The sequence below is a fragment of the Onychomys torridus genome, chromosome 2 (assembly GCF_903995425.1).
Source record: "Onychomys torridus chromosome 2, mOncTor1.1, whole genome shotgun sequence".
NCBI lineage: Eukaryota > Metazoa > Chordata > Mammalia > Rodentia > Cricetidae > Onychomys > Onychomys torridus.
The window spans coordinates 62,528,234-62,545,833 of NC_050444.1; the positions used below are offsets into that span (position 1 = coordinate 62,528,234).

Genomic DNA, 17,600 nt, shown 5'->3' on the forward strand with positions numbered 1-17,600 from the left:
TCAGAGACTTCTCTTCCTTTGTTGCCTCTACTTTTGATACATGTTCAAAACTGAACGTTGTTTTCACAGAATTAAAAATAATTTAGTTAAAGCCAGTGAGCTAGCTCAGCAGGTGAAGGTGCTTACTCCCAAGCCTGATGTCCTGAGTTTGATTCCCTAGTCCCTATGGTAGAAAGACAATAAGTAAAATTAAATTATAAAAAATTTAAGTCAGGGGTTGGAGAAAAGGCTCAGAGGTTAAGAGCACTGACTGCGCCGGGTGGTGATGGCACACGCCTTTAATCCTAGCACTCGGGAGGCAGAGCCAGGCGGATCTCTGTGAGTTCAAGGCCAGCCTGGGCTACAGAGTGAGTTCCAAGAAAGGCGCAAAGCTACACAGAGAAACCCTGTCTTAGGGGGGAAAAAAAGAATACTGACTGCTCTTCCAGAGGTCCCGGGTTCAATTCCCAGTGCCCACATGGTGGTTCACAACTGTCTAACTCTAGTTCCAGGAAATCTGGCAGCCTTACACAGATGTACTTGCAGGCAAAACACCACATAAAAATAAAATAATTTTAAAAAATTTTAAGTTAAGGGGCTACAAAGATGTCTCAGTGGTTAACAGCACCATCTGCTCTTTACAGAATCCTGAGTTCAGTTCCCCATAACCACCTGGTGGCTAACAACCATCTCTAGTGGGATCTGATGCCCTCTTCTGACATAAAGCCATACATGCAGATAGAGCTCATATCCATTAAATAAATAAATCTTTTTTAAAAGTTGGGTCAAGGGCTGGAGAGATGGCTCAGAGGTTAAGAGCACCAACTGCTCTTTCAGAGGTCCTGAGTTCAATTCCTGGCAACCACATGGTGGCTCACAACCATCTGTAATAAGATCTGGCACCCTCTTCTGTATACATAATAAATAAATAAATCTTTAAAAAAAAAAGTTGGGTCAAAAGATTAATATTAATTCACCCATTATAGCATTTTTAGAAGGATTTATTTTAATTATGTGTGTATGTGTATGTACATGAATGCAGAAGTGGATGTCAGATCCCCTGGAGCTAAGAGTTACAGGTAGTTGTGAGTTGTCTATTAGAGTCCTAAGAACTGAACTCTAGTCCACTGAGCCATCTCTCTAGCCTTCCATATGTCAACTTCTTAGAGTTATGTGTCTGTATGCACATATATGTCATAAATATATATATGTGTGTGTGTGTGTGTATATATATTATATATATATATATTTGCCCTTTTTCTTAGACTCAAAGTGAGGTGCTACTGAATGTAATGATTTTAAACTTGCTTGTTTTTTTAAAAAGTGTAGTTTGTTGGGCTGTTTTCAAAGAGGTTGAGATAGTCTTAATTTATAACCAGCCTGATCTCTAGCTTGCCATATCTTATCAGGCTGGCCTCAAATTCTTGATCCTTCTGCCTCGGTGTCCTGAGTGCTGAGGTTACAAGCACACACCACTATATCTCAACAAGGTAGTGCCAACTTGTATTTTCTCACATACATATTTTATTTTAAATTGTATTTGTGTGTATACGTGCACATGAGTATGCGTGTGTGTACTAGTATGGACATACATGTGCCATAGCACACGTGGAAGTCAGAAGACAACCTGCAAGAGTCAGTGCTCTCCTACCATTTAGGTCCTGAGGATAGATCACAGGTTGTTGGATTTGGTGACCAGCATCTTCATCCACTGAGCTATCTTGCTCTCCAATATAGACTGTTAAATTTTTTTTTTTTTTTGGTTGAGGATCGAACCCAGAGCTTTGCTAGGCAAGCACTCTACCACTAAGCTAAATCCCCAACCCAAATTTTATTTTTATGTGTGTGAGTGCTTTGCCTGTGTGTATGTCTGTCCTTAAAATATACACCAGTTGCATGCAGTGTCCACTAAAGAAGAGGGCATTGGATCCTTTGGAACTGGAGTTACAACTAGTTATAAGTTATCATAGAGATGTTGGGAATCAACAGTAATTTTTTTAAAGATTTATTTATTTATTATATACAGTGTTCTGCCTGTAGGCCAAAGAGAGCACCAGATCTCATTACAGATGGTTGTGAGCCACCATGTGGTTGCTGGGAATTGAACTCAGGACCTCCAGAAGAACAGTCTTAACCCCTGAGGCATCTCTCCAACAACATTGATTTTTAAATCAGCGATAGAGTAACCTGGTACATCAGTGGTTCTCAATCTTCCTAATGCTTTGACCCTTTAATATAGTTCCTCACCATGGTTGGTGACCCCTGACCATAAAATTACTTCATTATGACTTCATAACTGTATTTTTGCTACTATTATTAATTGTAATGTAAATATCTGTTTTCCAATGGTGTTAGACATCCCCTCTGAAAAGGGTCAGTTGACCCCTAAGGGTCGTAACCCATAGTTTGAGAACTGCTGTGTTGCATGGCTAGGCCTCCATTTTTCTAGTCGCATTTTATGTTGCTGGATATTTAAGTTGTTTTTAGTTTTCTCTGATAAACTGTTATAGATACCAGACCAAAAAACACTTGACATCACATCTTCCCTTTCTACCCAACCTAATTGCTAACTGTTGTCCCAGATCATATTAGATGCTACTCTGTGACAAGATTTTTCCTGGGGAGACACAAAACATAAACCCACCCCCTCCCCCAGATAGGGAGCCCACAACAGACCAAAGTCCAGACAACACCAAAGTCCAACTGGGTGACCCAGCAAGTTGTATTGATGTCACTTACAGGAACAGAAATGACTCAGTGACAGCTGCATCAACATAGCCCACCCCAGTACAGGTGACAGTTCACAAAAATTGGGAACCTGGAACACTCTGCATAACCTTCAGGAAGTTCAACATATTGGAGAGTGTCCTTTCCAGGTGCCTCAGTTGCTCTAAGCTTCCTCCCGGCAGCTAGTCTGGTCTCAGGTCTTCTTTGCAGTTTGGCTTGTCTCAGGGTGACTTTCTCCTGACTTTATTGTTTATTCTGAGAAGGAGGGAGGGACCAAGAGACCTAGTGAATCTGGTCAGTTTCAGGAACCTCCTGAAACTATTCTGCGTTAGTTTACCCTCTGGCTTAAGGAGCTTCCCTCTAGTGAAGAATGTTTCAATCTCAGACGAACTGATACACAGCAGGTACATTGTTTCATTTATTAACCCCTGTGAAATAACTCAAGGCACCAAAGCTGATACCTACATTAAGTCTAGCCATGTGATTTGAACTTAAAATTAGATGGCGGGCTCTCAGTTTTTTAAGTTAATATAGTAAAAGAGAACTAAGCAAATTGATCATGAAGTGGAAAATGCTTTCTTCGGAAACTTAGAATGATCTTCCCAGCCTGGTTTGTAAATTCCTTTCTTGGTAGTCATACCAGCATGGAGTGTCCAGGCTGGTTCCCACGCAGCCCCTCTTTTCCACCACGTGCAGGAATTACAGACAATGTCCAAATCTTGCAGGGCAGTATCCTTAGAAAGAACTTTAAAGCTTATAAACTGTGGTGTTTGCATATCCAGCACGGTGTCAGTCAAAGGGAATTTGAGAGAATGAAGAAAGTCTCCTATTACTAGAGTCTTGTGTTCCTGAGGGCTGGAGAACAGTGGTCAAATACCTGTACGTGTAGCTGGACCCAGTAACAAGGCAGCCAGCCTGTGTTGGAGACCTAGAACACAAGAGGGTGTATAGGAAGCTCAGAATAGAGGACTTCCTTAATCATGGCACTGAACGTAATCAGTAGAAGCATTTTAAATCATTACAAAATTTATTTTGTAAATGGATATTTTGCCTAGAGAAATATCTGTGCACCCCTTGTATGTCTGGTGACTGGAGGCCAGAAGAAGGCGTCAGTCTCTGGCACTGAACTAATAAGTGGGTGGGTGCTAGGAACTGTACCTGTGTCCTCTGGAAGAGCTGCCTTTCAGTGTTGAGCTGTCTGTGCGCCCACAGCAGAAGCATTTGACACAGGATAGATGACAGATGTCTGGACATTCGTTAGCTAAAAGTCAAACACAGGAGCATGAGCAGACCAAGCGGCTGCTCTTGGGCATCATGGGAAGGCTGATCTGTTTCTGGAATTGGCATGCCTCTTCCCATCTCTTAGCCTTTTCTCACACTCCAGCCTCTTTTTCTTTTTTAAAAATGTGTGTGTGTCTGTGCATATCTGTGTGTATTTGCTACATGTATGGGTACCAGCACAGGCAAGAAGAGTACATTCACTCCCTAGTTACAGCCAGTTGTGAGCCACCAATGTGGTGCTGGGAACCAAAGTTGAGTCCTCTGGAAGAGCAGCAAACTTTAACTGCTAAACCATCTTCCTAGCCCCAGATGTTCATTCTCCAATACTCATATAAAAAGCCAGAAACGTTTCTACTTCCTTGTGACCATTTAGAATAAGTCCAAACTCTGGAATTTGAAAGTCTGACGTTACACATCATTTATAACATGTTTATAGTATTTGTGACCTTACTTAGAAATATTTCTCAAGTTATATTTCTGTTTTTGCAGTGTATCATTCTTGTCATAGTGAGGAGAAGTGTCCCCCTTGTACGTTCCTAACTCAGAAGTGGTGCATGGGCAAGCATGAGGTAAGTTTTTTCTCTCCTGTGCGTCCTTTGTTCTAGTCAGAAATGTATGCTTGATTGCTTAAACTTTGTTAGTCTCATTTCTCAAAATAAATACAGTCCAAGAAGCAGAAGCTTTCTCTTACCACCTTTCACTTTTACATTAAAATTTGCATACAATAAAAGTTTCTGGGGACTGGCAAAATTGACTGAGCTTAAAGACACCATAACAAACCTGACAACCTAAGTTTAATCCTCTTGGTTTGTTTTGGTTTTTTTTTTTTTTTTTGAGCTGAAGACTGAACCCAGGGCCTTGTGCTTGCTAGGCAAGCACTCTACCACTGAGCTAAATCCCCAAGTTTAATCCTTTTAACCTATATAAAAGGTGGAAGGAGAAAATTGACTACATAAAGCTGTCCTCTGACCTTCACATGGATGTCATAGCACACTTGTATGCACACATACGTACATGCACACACACACACAGTAATAGTAAAGTAAAATAAATTTTTGAAATTTATTTTATTTCATGTGTATGAATGTTTTGCCTGCATGTATGTCTTGTGTACCATGTGTATGCCTGGTGTGCATGGAGGCCAGAAGAGGGCATCAGATCTCTTGGAACTACAGTCACAGATGGGGTTGTAAGCTGCCATATGGGTGCTGGGAATCAAACCTAGGTCCTCTAGAAGAGCAGCCAGTGCTCTTAACTGCTAGGCCATCTCTCTAACCCTGTTCTATCATTTTAAAATCTGGTTACAATCAGGAAATGCAGCTGAGTTGACCATGAGAGCACATGCTGGGTTTAAAGGTTGCCCAGCATGGGCTAGATAGTCACTGGCCTAGGAAAAGTGCTTCAGTGACAGTATCCAGAGGAGAGACAGCCTCTACCACAAGGATACCTTCATTCATAATCTATAAGCCATGTTTGGCTGATTGGTATAAACCCTTTTTAAATTTTTTTAAATTCAATCTTTTATTTTTTTATTTTTAATTGTGTATGTGTGTGCACATGACTATAGGTGCCCTCAGAGGTCAGAGACATTGAATCCCCTGGAGCTGGAGTTGTGGGAGGTTGTGAGTCCCTGACATAGGTGCTGGGAACTAACTTGGGTCTTCTGGAAGAGCAGTATGTGCTCTTAACTGCTGAACCATCTCCAGTCCCCAGAACAAATTTTTTTAAAGGGCATATTTGGGCCAGCAAGATGGCTCAGTTGATAGGGGCACTTGCTGCTGAACCTCGTGACCTGAGTTTGCTTCCCAGAGCCCACATGGTGAAAGGAAAGAGCCAACTCCACAAGTTATCCTCTGACTTCCATGTCTGCACACATGTTTATGTGTACATGTGAGCTCACATACACATACAGTAAATAAATAGTGAGGATGGGTATAATCAAAATACATTGTGTATGAAATTTCCTTTCTGGTTTGTTTGTTTTTCAAGACAGGCTCTCTCTGTGTAGCCTTGGCCATCCTGGAACTTGCTCTGTAAAGCAGCCTGGCCTCAAACTTAGAGATTCTCATGCCTCTGCCTCCCGAGTGCTAGGACTAAAAGCGTGTGATACCACTGCCAGACTGTGTGTGAAATTCTTAAAGAATTTTAAATATTATATAAATAAATAGAGGCTGAAGAGATGGTTCAGCTATTAGGAGCACTTGCTGCTCTTCCAGAGGACTTGGTTTCATTTCACAGCACCTACAGGGCAATTCACAACCATCCAGTTCTCAGGAATCCTGTGCCCTCTTTTGACATGAGGGCGTAAGGCATGCATGCATACATACATGCAGGCAAAAGACTTATACAAGCAAACAAACAAATAAATACATAAGACTTTTAGGTATCAATGTATATTTAGGAGCCAGCAAGATGGTTTAGTGGGTAAAGGTGCTTGCTGATCCTGGCGGCCTGAGTCAGTCCTGGATCATGTGGTAGAAGAAGAGACCTAACTTTCTCAGATTGTCCTCTGACCTCTACACAGGCAGCATGGCACATATGTGATCACACAGTCACACATACACAAGTTACAATTTTTTGATGCATATTTATTACAGATAGCTGTGAAATTGCTGTTCTGGTACAAAAACAAAAACACTTTCTTTGTTTGTTGTGCTGGGGTTTAAACCAAGGGTTTTGCGCATGTTGGTTGTAGGTTAGTTTTAAATAATGCAACTTGATACAACCTAGAATGACCAGAGAAGATAGTTTTACTGAGGAATTATTTAGGCCAGGTTAGCCTGTGGGTATATCTGTGGCTTACTATTGTTAATTGATTGAACCCGGTCGGCTGTGGAAGGCGCGGGTCCCTGGGCCCGTGTAAGGTTAGCCTGTGGGTAGTCTGTGGAGGATTACCATTGTTAATTGATTGAACCCGGTCGGCTGTGGAAGGCGCGGGTCCCTGGGCCCGTGTGAGATGGAGAGCCCGGGCTGGGCAGCAATAAAACAAGCAGCGGCCTCTTCTGTGACAGTGATGTGGTGGACAGCTGCCGAGTCCTCCCTAACTGCCCTGCAGTGATGTGGTGGACAGCTGCCGAGTCCTCCCTAACTGCCCTGCAGTGATGGGCTGCACCCTGGAATTGCAAGGCAGACAACCATTTCCCACCGGTGTGGCTTTTACTAGGCTCTTCTGTCACAGCACCATAGACGAATAGAGCCAAAACTGGTACCGAGAACTGAGGTTGTTGCCGTGATAAATCTGGCCAGGTTGTTTGCGGGAGGAGTATGGAAGACTCTAGAACTGGCCGCATAAGCCATGGAATGCTGTTGGCAGAGCTAAGTGGGCCATTCTAGTAGGAGCTTAGAGGAAACATGTGCCTCCGAGGGCTGGTTCTTGAGGTGGGGGGGGGGGGTAAGGACTTCATCAGAAATTGGGCTTTTCATGTAATTTTGGCCAATAATCTGTGTGCTGATCAGACTGGGGCTGAAGAAAAGCCACAATTGGTAAGAGAGCAGCACCAGTGGGCAAACCTTCTGTGCCTCCTAGAGACAAGGATTTCCTGGGGTAAGCAAAAGAAGCTAGCGTAGCTGTTGTCCAGGGGCCAGGCTACATCTCAAGCTGCAGCAGAACTTGATGTTGTAGGAGTTACCACATGGTACTGGTTTTGAAGGCACAAAGGGGTCCTGGAGAGCAGCTGAAGCCAGATACCATGTGGCAGGGTCCAAGTCCCTACAGAGAGCCCTGGAGAGGCCATTGGTAAAGGGGAAGCCTCAGTTGCATTGGAGACCCCACAGTATTGGAGATGCCAGAACTTAGGAATGTCCACCAGTGAGAGCTGCTGGTGTGGATGGATCCATTCTAAGAGAGCCCTGTAGATGTCAGAGATGAAGAAGGAAGGCTGCCTAAGCCCTGGAGCCTGGAGGATCACATGATGATTGAGTTCCCCGTGCTGGACACTGAGCACGGGGATTGGGGTTCTGTTTTAGTGTAGATGCTTTGATGCCCCAGTTCTTCCCTTTTGGAATAAGAATGTTTAAGTGTGTAACTTGTTTTTTATCTTGCAGGAGCTCACAATTAAGAAACTTTGGACTTTTAAAGAGACTTTGGACTTTTGAAGTATTGGAATTTTTGAAGACTTTGGGGGGCTTTTTTTGGAGTTGGACTATATTTTATATTAAGATTTTACCATGAGATTTGGGGACAAGAAATGTAAAATTATTGTTCAAAGTGACATGTTTGTGTGCTAACTTGACTAGGGGTGGCTTGTGCTGGTTTAACTGTTAACTTGACACAACCCAGAATCCCCCAGGAAGAGGGTCTCAATGAGGAATTGCTTAGATCAGGTTTGGCCTGTGGTGTGTCTCGGGGGGGATTATCTTGATTGTTAATTGATGTGGGAAGACACAGCCCACTGTGAGAGGCACCATTCCCTAGGCAGAAAATCATAAATTGTATGGATGGAGAAATCAAGCTGAGCAGCAAGCAAGCAACATGCATGTATTCATTTCTCTCTTCCCTTGACTGTGGATAAGACTAGCTGCTTGAGTTCCTGCCTTGACTTTAATGCAATAATGACTGTAACCTGGAATTGTAAGCCAAATAAACCCTTTCCTCCTCTGTTTCTTTTTGTCAGGCTATTTTATCACAGCAACAGAAATGGCAAGGGCCTGTGACTGACCCCTAGCCAGTGAAAGGAATGCTCTTTATTTAACATTTTGTTGTATAATCAGGGGTATGTGATACATGCTTCTCCTACTCCCAAGTGATACATTTTGTGGTCTGCTCTTGTTACTTTATATTTCTTGATATCTGTAACATGTTTTCAATATTCTTTTATCATTAATGGACATGTTTTTCCTGTACTAATTCCCAGTGGTGTTTCTTAAGTCATAGTCCTTCTTGTTCCTTCTCCATATACCTTTTTGTGGTTGCTTTGAGGCAGTTTTTTTTTTTTTTTTTTTTTTGAGATGGTTTCTCTGTGTAGCTTTGAAGCCTGTCCTGGAACTCACTTTATAGACCAGGCTGGCCTCGAACTCACAGAGATCCTCCTGCCTCTGCCTCCCAAGTGCTGGGATTAAAGGCATGCCCCACCACCGCCCGGCGAGGCAGGATTTTATATGGCTGAAATTGGCCTTGAACTTGCCAGGTAGCCAAATATCTTGGACTCTACCTCCCAGGTGCTGGGACTACAGGCATGTAATTATATTCATTCTGTGGATCTTGCTTTCTCTGTCAGCTTATGTGCTATAAAATACTCATGTGTTATCTTTATTCAGTAAATAATAATTGAATACCTATTCTATGCTAGTTAATAGAGTAGGTATGGGATGACTCAGAAGTTAACAAGACTGACACAAAATGAGTGAGCAGATAGAAACAGACAATTGTACGTACAGGAATGTGAGGAATGCAGAGTCCTAGGGGGATATAGATCTGCCAAAGAAAGTCATTCTAGAGGAAATAAAGCCATGAAGGACACTAAAATGCAAGCAAGTCACGTGAGGAATGGGTGAGAAGAGCACAGAACATATATATCCCTGATTCCAAAGCAGTTGGGAGCATGTGTGTTCTAGATCTGGAGGCCTCTTCAAAGGTAGACGTTGGGGGTCACTGGAGCTGGATGTGATAGTAAATGCTTTTGATCTCAGCATGAGAAACGCTGAATGAAAGGAAGGAAGACAGACTTCAGGGCTAGCTTGGGTTACATGTCAAAATAAAAAGTCATGTGTACTGGAATAAAAATTGTTTCCAAATTTCAACAGCCATTGCAGGAATTTGAGTGAATACATACATAAAAGTAATCTTGAAGCTGAGCATAGGACATAGCTGTAATGCCAGCACTTGGGGTTGTGGAAGCAGGAGAATCAAGAGTTCAAAGCTAGCCTGTACTACTTAAGACCCAGTTTCAACTGGGCAGAGGTGGCACATACCTTTAATCCCAGCACTTGGGAGGCAGAGGCAGGCAGATCTCTGTGAGTTTGAGGCCAGCCTGGTCTACAGAGAGTTCCAGGACAGCCAGGGCCACACGGAGGAAACCCTGTCTCAAACAAAACGAAAAACAAAACTTGGATCTCATAGTAGTAAGTTTCCAATATTTTTCCTCTGAAATGGGAGACCTAGAAGCAAGTAGTTTCTCAAGAAATGAGTTGAGAATTCCTGTTGCCTCTTCGGTTTTGTTGTTGTTGTTGTTTGTTTGTTTGTTTGTTTGTTTGTTTTTTGTTTTTCCGAGACAGGATTTCTCTGTGTAACAGTCCTAGCTATCCTGGAACTAGCTCTATAGACCAGGCTGGCCTCAAACTCATAGATATCCACCTCCCTCTGCCTCCCAGTGCCACCACTACCTGACACCTTCATTTTTTAAAAATTGTGTGTGTGTGTGTGTGTGTGTGTGTGTGTGTGAGAGAGAGAGAGAGAGAGAGAGAGAGAGAGAGAGAGAGAGAGAGAGAGAGATGGGTGCCACAGAGTTATGTGTCGAGGTCAGATGACAGCTTAAACGAGTTGGGCTCCTATGAGAATCCTGGGAATTGAATTCGGTTCGTCAGGCTTGGCAGCATGTGCTTTTACCCACTGAGCCAATTCGCCAGTCCTTAGCTCATCCTTCTTTATGACAGGGTTACCTGAAGTTCTGTGACTATCAGCTGGGAGATGTCATGGAATAGCTGAATGTTTTGTCACATAATACAGCCCTGCAGCAGGGCCACGGCTACTCCCGTCCTAGCATAGAAGGCTTGGTTTTTCAACTCAGAGACTTAAAAGACTGGGTGATGGTATCATCTCATCCTAGTTGTCATAGGAGTTCTTGGGGGAGGAAGGGAAACTTGGAATGTTAAGACAGGCTGACTTCAAACTCACTCAAATACCTCAGCCTCTTGAATGCTAGGACAATAGATAGTTATGTATCGCCATCCTGGTTACAGCATTTCAAAAGTATTCCCTAGTTACCTGGTCTCATCTGTTTATTACCTGTTTATTAAGAAGTTTGTTGGGTCACACATGGCTGCTGCCACAGCTTTGTCCTTAAACAAAGTTCCCATTTGATTTTCTTTCCTGCCTACTTGGACACTTGGATTTGGAAAATCTAACTGTTACTGGGCAGTGGTGATGTACACCCTTAATCCCAGTACTCAGGAGGCAGAGGCAGGCAGATCCCTGAATTGAAGGCCAGCCTGGTCTACAGTAGAGCAAGTTCCAGGACAGCCAGAGCTGTTATATAGAGAAACCGTGTGTCTGAAGGGGGAAAAAAAATCTATTTTCAGCTAAAAGAGATTTTTGTTTTTTTAAATCTTTATAGCTGTGTGTGGTGGTACCCAACTTTAATCTAGTACTCAGAAAGCAGAGGTAAGTGCTTTGAGTCTAGCCTCATCTACATATTTAAAACCCTGCCTCCAAAAAAAAAAAAAAAATTTAAGCCAGGCACTATGTCACATGCATAGAATCCTAAAATCAGGAATCCAAGGCTACCTGTGGCTGCATAGTTTGAGGCCAGCCTGCACTATTGGAGATCCTGTCTCAAAAATTCCTGAACAGGGCCAGCCACAAGGTTCAGCAGGTGAAGGCACCTGCCACCAAGTCTGATGACCTGAGTTTAGTCACTGGGACCCACATGCCAGAAGATGGAGAAGCATCTCCTTCCTACAAACTGTTCTTTGACTTCTACATGGATACCATGGCACACACTCAATTAATACATGTCAAAACAAAACATACAGCTCATTTTCTGAAGAGTCTAAAGTCTAGGAACATCAATCAGGGGTACAGTATTTGCTTAGCATGCATGAGGCTCCCAATTCAGCCTCGGTGCTGGAAAAAAAAGGAAATGTAAAAGAATGCATTCTAAAAGTGAAAATTCACCCAGAACCCACACAAAGATGAGCATCTGGCTACTTCTCTCTCTCCTAGTTACGAAGCAACATCCCCTGTCACCTGGTTGATATCTCTTGCGGACTACCCTGCAGTGCCATGCTACCCTGTGGGATGCACAAATGTCAAAGACTCTGTCACAAAGGAGAATGCCTTGTGGATGAGGCCTGCAAGCAGCCCTGTACCACACCCAGAGCTGACTGCGGCCACCCATGTATGGCACCCTGCCACCCCAGTTTACCCTGCCCTGTGACAGCTTGTAAAGCCAAGGTAAGTACTAGCGGATCCAGAAGTGACTGCAGTGGCCCTGTATGTGCGTCTAGGAAGTGCAAGTCACCAAATCAGTCTGTGATACCGCGTGAGATGCTGGGGCCAGCCCTAGTGAACAAGAGTTGTGGTCCCTTACAATATGATAGGACAGATGATAGCTAAGTGACGATTCGGCTAATTGGGAGTCTGGGGTCAGAGAGGAGTAGTTATACCCTCATGGAAGGTAATGGGAGGTTGAGTTTGGTAGAGGGGTCATCTGAACTTGGCTAGGCCTTGGTTGGACCCTCTTCAGGTCCGTGAACCCCAGATTCAGTATTCCAAGGTTCATTTTAGGTTTGCCCTTTCAATTGGGAATAAGAAGTACTTTCTAGAAAGGGGCATTATAGCCGGGCGTTGGTGGCACACGCCTTTAATCCCAGCACTCAGGAGGCAGAGGCAGAAGGATCTCTGTGAGTTCGAGGCCAGCCTGGTCTACAGAGTGAGTTCCAGGAAAGGCGCAAAGCTACACAGAGAAACCCTGTCTCAAAAAAAGGAAGAAAGGGGCATTATAAAAGGACATGTGCCTTCTGGCATGTCCATTGCCATGCTGTCAGTCCGCACAGATGGTGGTTAGCCTCTTGAGACCGTACAGAAGCTCACCTGACTGTTCCCCATGTGGTTTGATTTGGGAAGGCTTTAAAAGTGAAGCCTGCCTGGTTCTCACCTGTTCTCTTGTGAGAAGAGTTACTCCATACTCACTAATATTTCAGGTAGAGTTACAGTGTGAATGTGGGAGAAGAAAAGAAATGGTGATCTGCTCTGAAGCATCCGGGACCTATCAAAGGTTAGTGCTCCGCGAGTCCTTGAACTTGGTGGGTCTGCTTTCAGGGGAGTCGTGCGCTTCCTCTCTGACACTGGAGGCTGAACCCAGAGTCCTGCACATGCTAGCTAAATAAGTACTCTGCCACTTTGTGTAGCTCCAGCCATAGGAACTTGGTGGTGGTATCATTATTTTGGAGTTGTTTTTGTTTTTTGTAAACTTGTGTGCTTATTATCTGTGTGCACGTGTGTGCATGTGTGTGTACTTCTTACCTGTTGCATCATCTTGCCAGGCCCTTAGAACATTTTGGGTTTTTTTTTTTAATTGTTTTAATTTTTTTATATTTTATGTATAAGTGTTCTGCTTGCTGGCAGAGGGCACCAGATCTCATTACAGGTGGTTGTGAGCCACCATGTGGTTGCTGGGAATTGAACTCAGGACCTCAGGAAAAGCAGCCAGTGCTCTGAATCACTGAGCCATCTCTTCAGCCCTTCCCCCTCAGATACTTTTTCAAGTAGAATTTTCCATCTAGGGCTGGAGAGGTGACAGGGCAGTTAGGAGAGCCTGAGTCCGGACCCCAGCCCCCTGATGAGGCAGCTCACAACGGCCTAGAACGCCGGCTTGAGGGAATCCAATGCCCTCTGGCCTCTTCAGACACCCACACAAACACATGGCCTCACAGTAGAGGCACACACAGTAATTAATTATATAAATAAATAAATAAAGTGAGCCAGGCAGATCTCTGTGAGTTCGAGGCCAGCCTGGTCTATATAGCAAGATGTAGGACAGGCACCAAAACTACACAGAGAAACCCTGTCTCGAAAAACCATAAATAAATGAATGAATGAATGAATGAATGAATGAATGAATAAGGTGAATCCTTAGAGAAAAGATGGTTTGAATGTATCTGAGATGCTTTAAAGAGCTTTTTCCTGGGCTGGTGAGCTGGCTCAGCAAGTAAAGGCTCTAGTGCAGACCTGAGTGCCATCCCTGGAGGCACGTCCCTTAAAGGAGGAAAGAGAACAACTTCACCAATTGCCCTCTGACATTCACATGTGCATCATGGCATGGGTGCCTTGTCGACGCGCGCGAACACACACACACACACACACACACACACACACACACACACACACCATGTATATACAATGATAATTTTTTAAAACATTTAAGTGCTTTTTCTTGCCTTTAATTTGTAAAAGAAATGCTTTGCTTCTTCCATTCCCATTCTTTCCTCACCTTTTTCATCTAATTACGCCGTGAGATAGAAAGGAAGGCATCTTGAAGTTAGGTAGACTGCTTTACTAAACTACCTATCTTTGTTGTGGCACAGCTAAGGCACTCTGTGTCTCGTTACAAGCTTGGGTTTTCTGATAGTTCTGGTAGATATCCTTATAGCCTCCTAAAGTGCTGACACCCGTGGGGTGATACAGAGATCTGTGTGTCCAGGTGGAGTGTTAGGGAATGGCTGGCTATATATCTCTCTTAACTCGGTATGCAGGTGTGCCATGGCTACTACAGGCATCCATAGATGCCTGATTGGCTATTTGTCAGTTTTGTTTGTTGGTTCTTAGTTTTTGAGACAAGATTTACTTTGTAACTCTGGCTGACCTGAACACACTGTGTCGACTTGCCTGGCCTTGAACTCACAGAGATCTACCAGTCTGCAACTCCCAAGGGCTGGGATTAAAGGCATGTGCCACCATGTCTGGCCTGATTGGCTACTTGAATAGAGTATACTGGTTATTGGCCTGGATGTTCTGGAGATGGAAAGTTGTATTAACTCTTCCCTTCCTATGTAGCTGCTTAGAATCTGACTGAAGATGTGTGCCATAAACATGTCAGTAGTTTACATGTAGTGCCACAGTAAACCTGTAATACTAGATGATCTTCCAAGGTCACACTATGTGTCTTGTGGTTGATGAGCTTTGAAGGAAGCTTCTGTATCCCTAGCATGGGGAGGCTCTTATGAAACTGTAATGTCTCATCTTCTTTCTTTTTTTATATTTCAGAATAGCTGCTATTTCTATGGCCTCTAAAATAACGGAAATGCAGCTTGGAGATTCAGTGGAGATTAACAAGTTCATTACCAAGAAGGAAGTCCAGCAAGCCAGGTAATTTGGGAAGTGTATGCCTTCTTTCTCCAGTTCACCAATTTTCTCAGGAATTTATCTGCCTTAGTCCTCTGTGGAAGCATCTCACACACAGTTGGTGTTCAACAGACTGGGATGTTGGGACCATACCCACCACAACAGTGAGTCCTGCTCGGGACACAGCAAAGCCCAAAGTAGGTTTCCTATGCCTCACTTCAGTAGCTGACAGAGAAAGCAGAGGAGACCTAAATGTGTCTAGCTCGGCCCACAGAATCAAGATCGAAAGTGGTGGCTGCATCTAGAAAGGCAAGTGAGGAACAATCTGAGGCCTACAAAAGGCTGCTAGACTCCAGTGTGAGACCTGCTCATCTCCCCTTCTGAAGGACCTCAGGGAAGACAGTGAGATTCCCGGCAGGGGGTGCTAGTGAACCCTGAGGAACAGACAGCCTCCTAACTGCTTCCAGGCCTTAGGCAAGGGTGCTTGCTGTATTCAATCTTCTTATTAGATGGGAGCTATAGCGCCTGTGCCCTGACCATTTGTTTCGTTTGTTTGTCAAGGCTGCAGTGTGATGAGGAGTGTTCTGCCTTGGAAAGGAGGAAGTAAGTGCTTTCAACACCTCGTCACTTCTTGAGTCCTGTGTAATGAGAGGAGGCATCCCTTCATCACCCAGCATCTGTTCTGAGTCTCAACTGCTGTCAGCAGAAGACTGGTCATTAAGAGTTGAATCGTTGGGGTTGGGGATTTAGCTCAGTGGTAGAGCACTTGCCTAACAAGTGCAAGGCCCTGGGTTCAGTCCTCAGCTCTGGCAAAAAAAAAAAAAAAAAGAGAGAGAGAGAGAGACTTGAATCGTCTAAGATGAACCCATTGGGTAATTTCAGCATGTTCAGAAACAAGAGCTGTGTGGTTTTGGGTGTGGGGTAAATTTCACATGCCACAATATGCTTATTTTTGTGACTGGCCAACTTCCCAATCCCAGCAGAGATAAGAGGTTCTAAAAACTGTTGAATACCTACGGAGCTGAGAAGATAGCTCAGTCTATAAAATATCTGCCACACAAGCATAAAGACCTGGGTTCAGATCCCTAGCACCTGTAAGTCAAACTTGGCAAGACACACATGTACTAGCATTGGGGGTGGGGTGGGTGTGGGGGGGGGGGGGGAGACAGACCTCGGGATCTCCTAGCCAGGCAGTAACCAAATCGGCAAGCTCCAGGTTCAAGAAGGGACCTTGTCTCAACAAACAAAGTGGATCCCAGCACTTTGGAGGTGTATCTCTATGAGTTTAAGGCCAGCCCGGTCTACATAATGAGTTCCAGAACAGCAAGGGCTATGTAAAGAGATCCTGTCTGGAAAAATAAAATAATATAGTGGAAGCTGATCAAGGGAAACACCCAACATGAACATCTAGTCTACACAGACACAACATAAGCCGGGTATGGTACTGCACACCTAAATCCCAGTACTTGAGAGACTGAGGCTGGAGGATTCCATACATCTGAGGCCAGTCTGAATAACTCACTGAGACTGTCTCAAAATAAAGAAGGCTGGAGCTGTAGCCAAGTGGGAGAGCTAACTACCATGCATGAGGCCCTAGGTTCGATCCCTAGTCCAACCCCCCAAGAGGCCATTCTTGTTTTGTTTGCCTCTCCCACCCTAATCCCTAACCCCATCCCTGTTTCTTTTTTCCTTTTGCAATGCTTAGGATCAAACCCAGGGCCTCGCTTATACCAGGCAAACTTTAAACCAGGCTGGCCTCAAACTCACAGAGACCCGCCTGCCTCTGCCTCCCGAGTGCTGGGATTAAAGGCGTGAGCCGCCACTGCTTTTGTTTGTTTGTTTTGTAGGTTTATTTTTTTCATGTGTATGAGTGTTTTGCCTACATGTTTGTATGTTCACTGTGTACAAGCCTGGTGCCTTAAGATGTCAGAAGAGGGATAAGATCCCCTGGAACTGGAATTATGGATGGTTGTAATCCACCATGTGGGTGCTGAGACCCGAACCTGGGTCTTCTGCAAGAGCAATAAGTGTTCTTATCTTCTGGGCCATCTCTCCAGCCCCCTCACTCTTTTTTTTTTTTTTTTTTTTAAGATTTACTTTTATTGTATTATATGTGTCTGTGTGAATGTATGTCACATATAAGCAGGTGCCTGAGAATCTGGCATCACACAGATGCTGGGACCTAAACTTTGATTCCCTGGGAGAGCGGAAGCCACTCTTGACCTGAGCATCTCTCCAGCTCCGGTCCTTATTCTTAAGCATCAAAGAAAGCCATCCCCCCACTTACTATTCCGCTGATCTCAAGACCAGCAGATCCTTCCCTAAATAATCCAGATCTCTACTATGTTACTTATTTAGACCCATCTGTTTTGCATATTTCCTCTGAAAACAACACCACAGTTGCCTAGATTGGTATTTTTCATTATGTCATGTGTATGGGCATTTTGCCTGTATGTATATCCATGCACTACTTGCATGTGTTAGGGTGTCAGATCCCCTGAACTAGAGTAACAGATGGTTATGAGCCACAATGTGGGTGCTGGGAATCAAACCTGAAGCCTTTGGAAGAACAGCTGTGCCCTTAGCTGCTGTCTGTCTCTCCAGCCCCAGTTGC

The 17,600-nt window shown here is 44.0% G+C and overlaps 1 protein-coding gene across 2 annotated transcripts in view; it reads left to right on the top strand.

Annotated features, from left to right (window-relative positions):
* The window catches only part of Nfx1 (nuclear transcription factor, X-box binding 1), a 68,366-nt gene that overhangs the window by 39,455 nt on the left and 11,311 nt on the right, over positions 1-17,600 (top strand). Inside the window, exons 15-19 of one of the 2 annotated variants that reach the window (XM_036178098.1) lie at positions 4,477-4,556; positions 11,867-12,097; positions 12,847-12,920; positions 14,909-15,010; positions 15,548-15,589. In XM_036178098.1, coding sequence (XP_036033991.1) covers positions 4,477-4,556; positions 11,867-12,097; positions 12,847-12,920; positions 14,909-15,010; positions 15,548-15,589 — 529 coding nt within the window. Of the gene's footprint in view, positions 1-4,476; positions 4,557-8,031; positions 8,385-11,866; positions 12,098-12,846; positions 12,921-14,908; positions 15,011-15,547; positions 15,590-17,600 lie in introns of those variants that run through there. The other variant, XM_036178099.1, reaches the window with a different exon arrangement.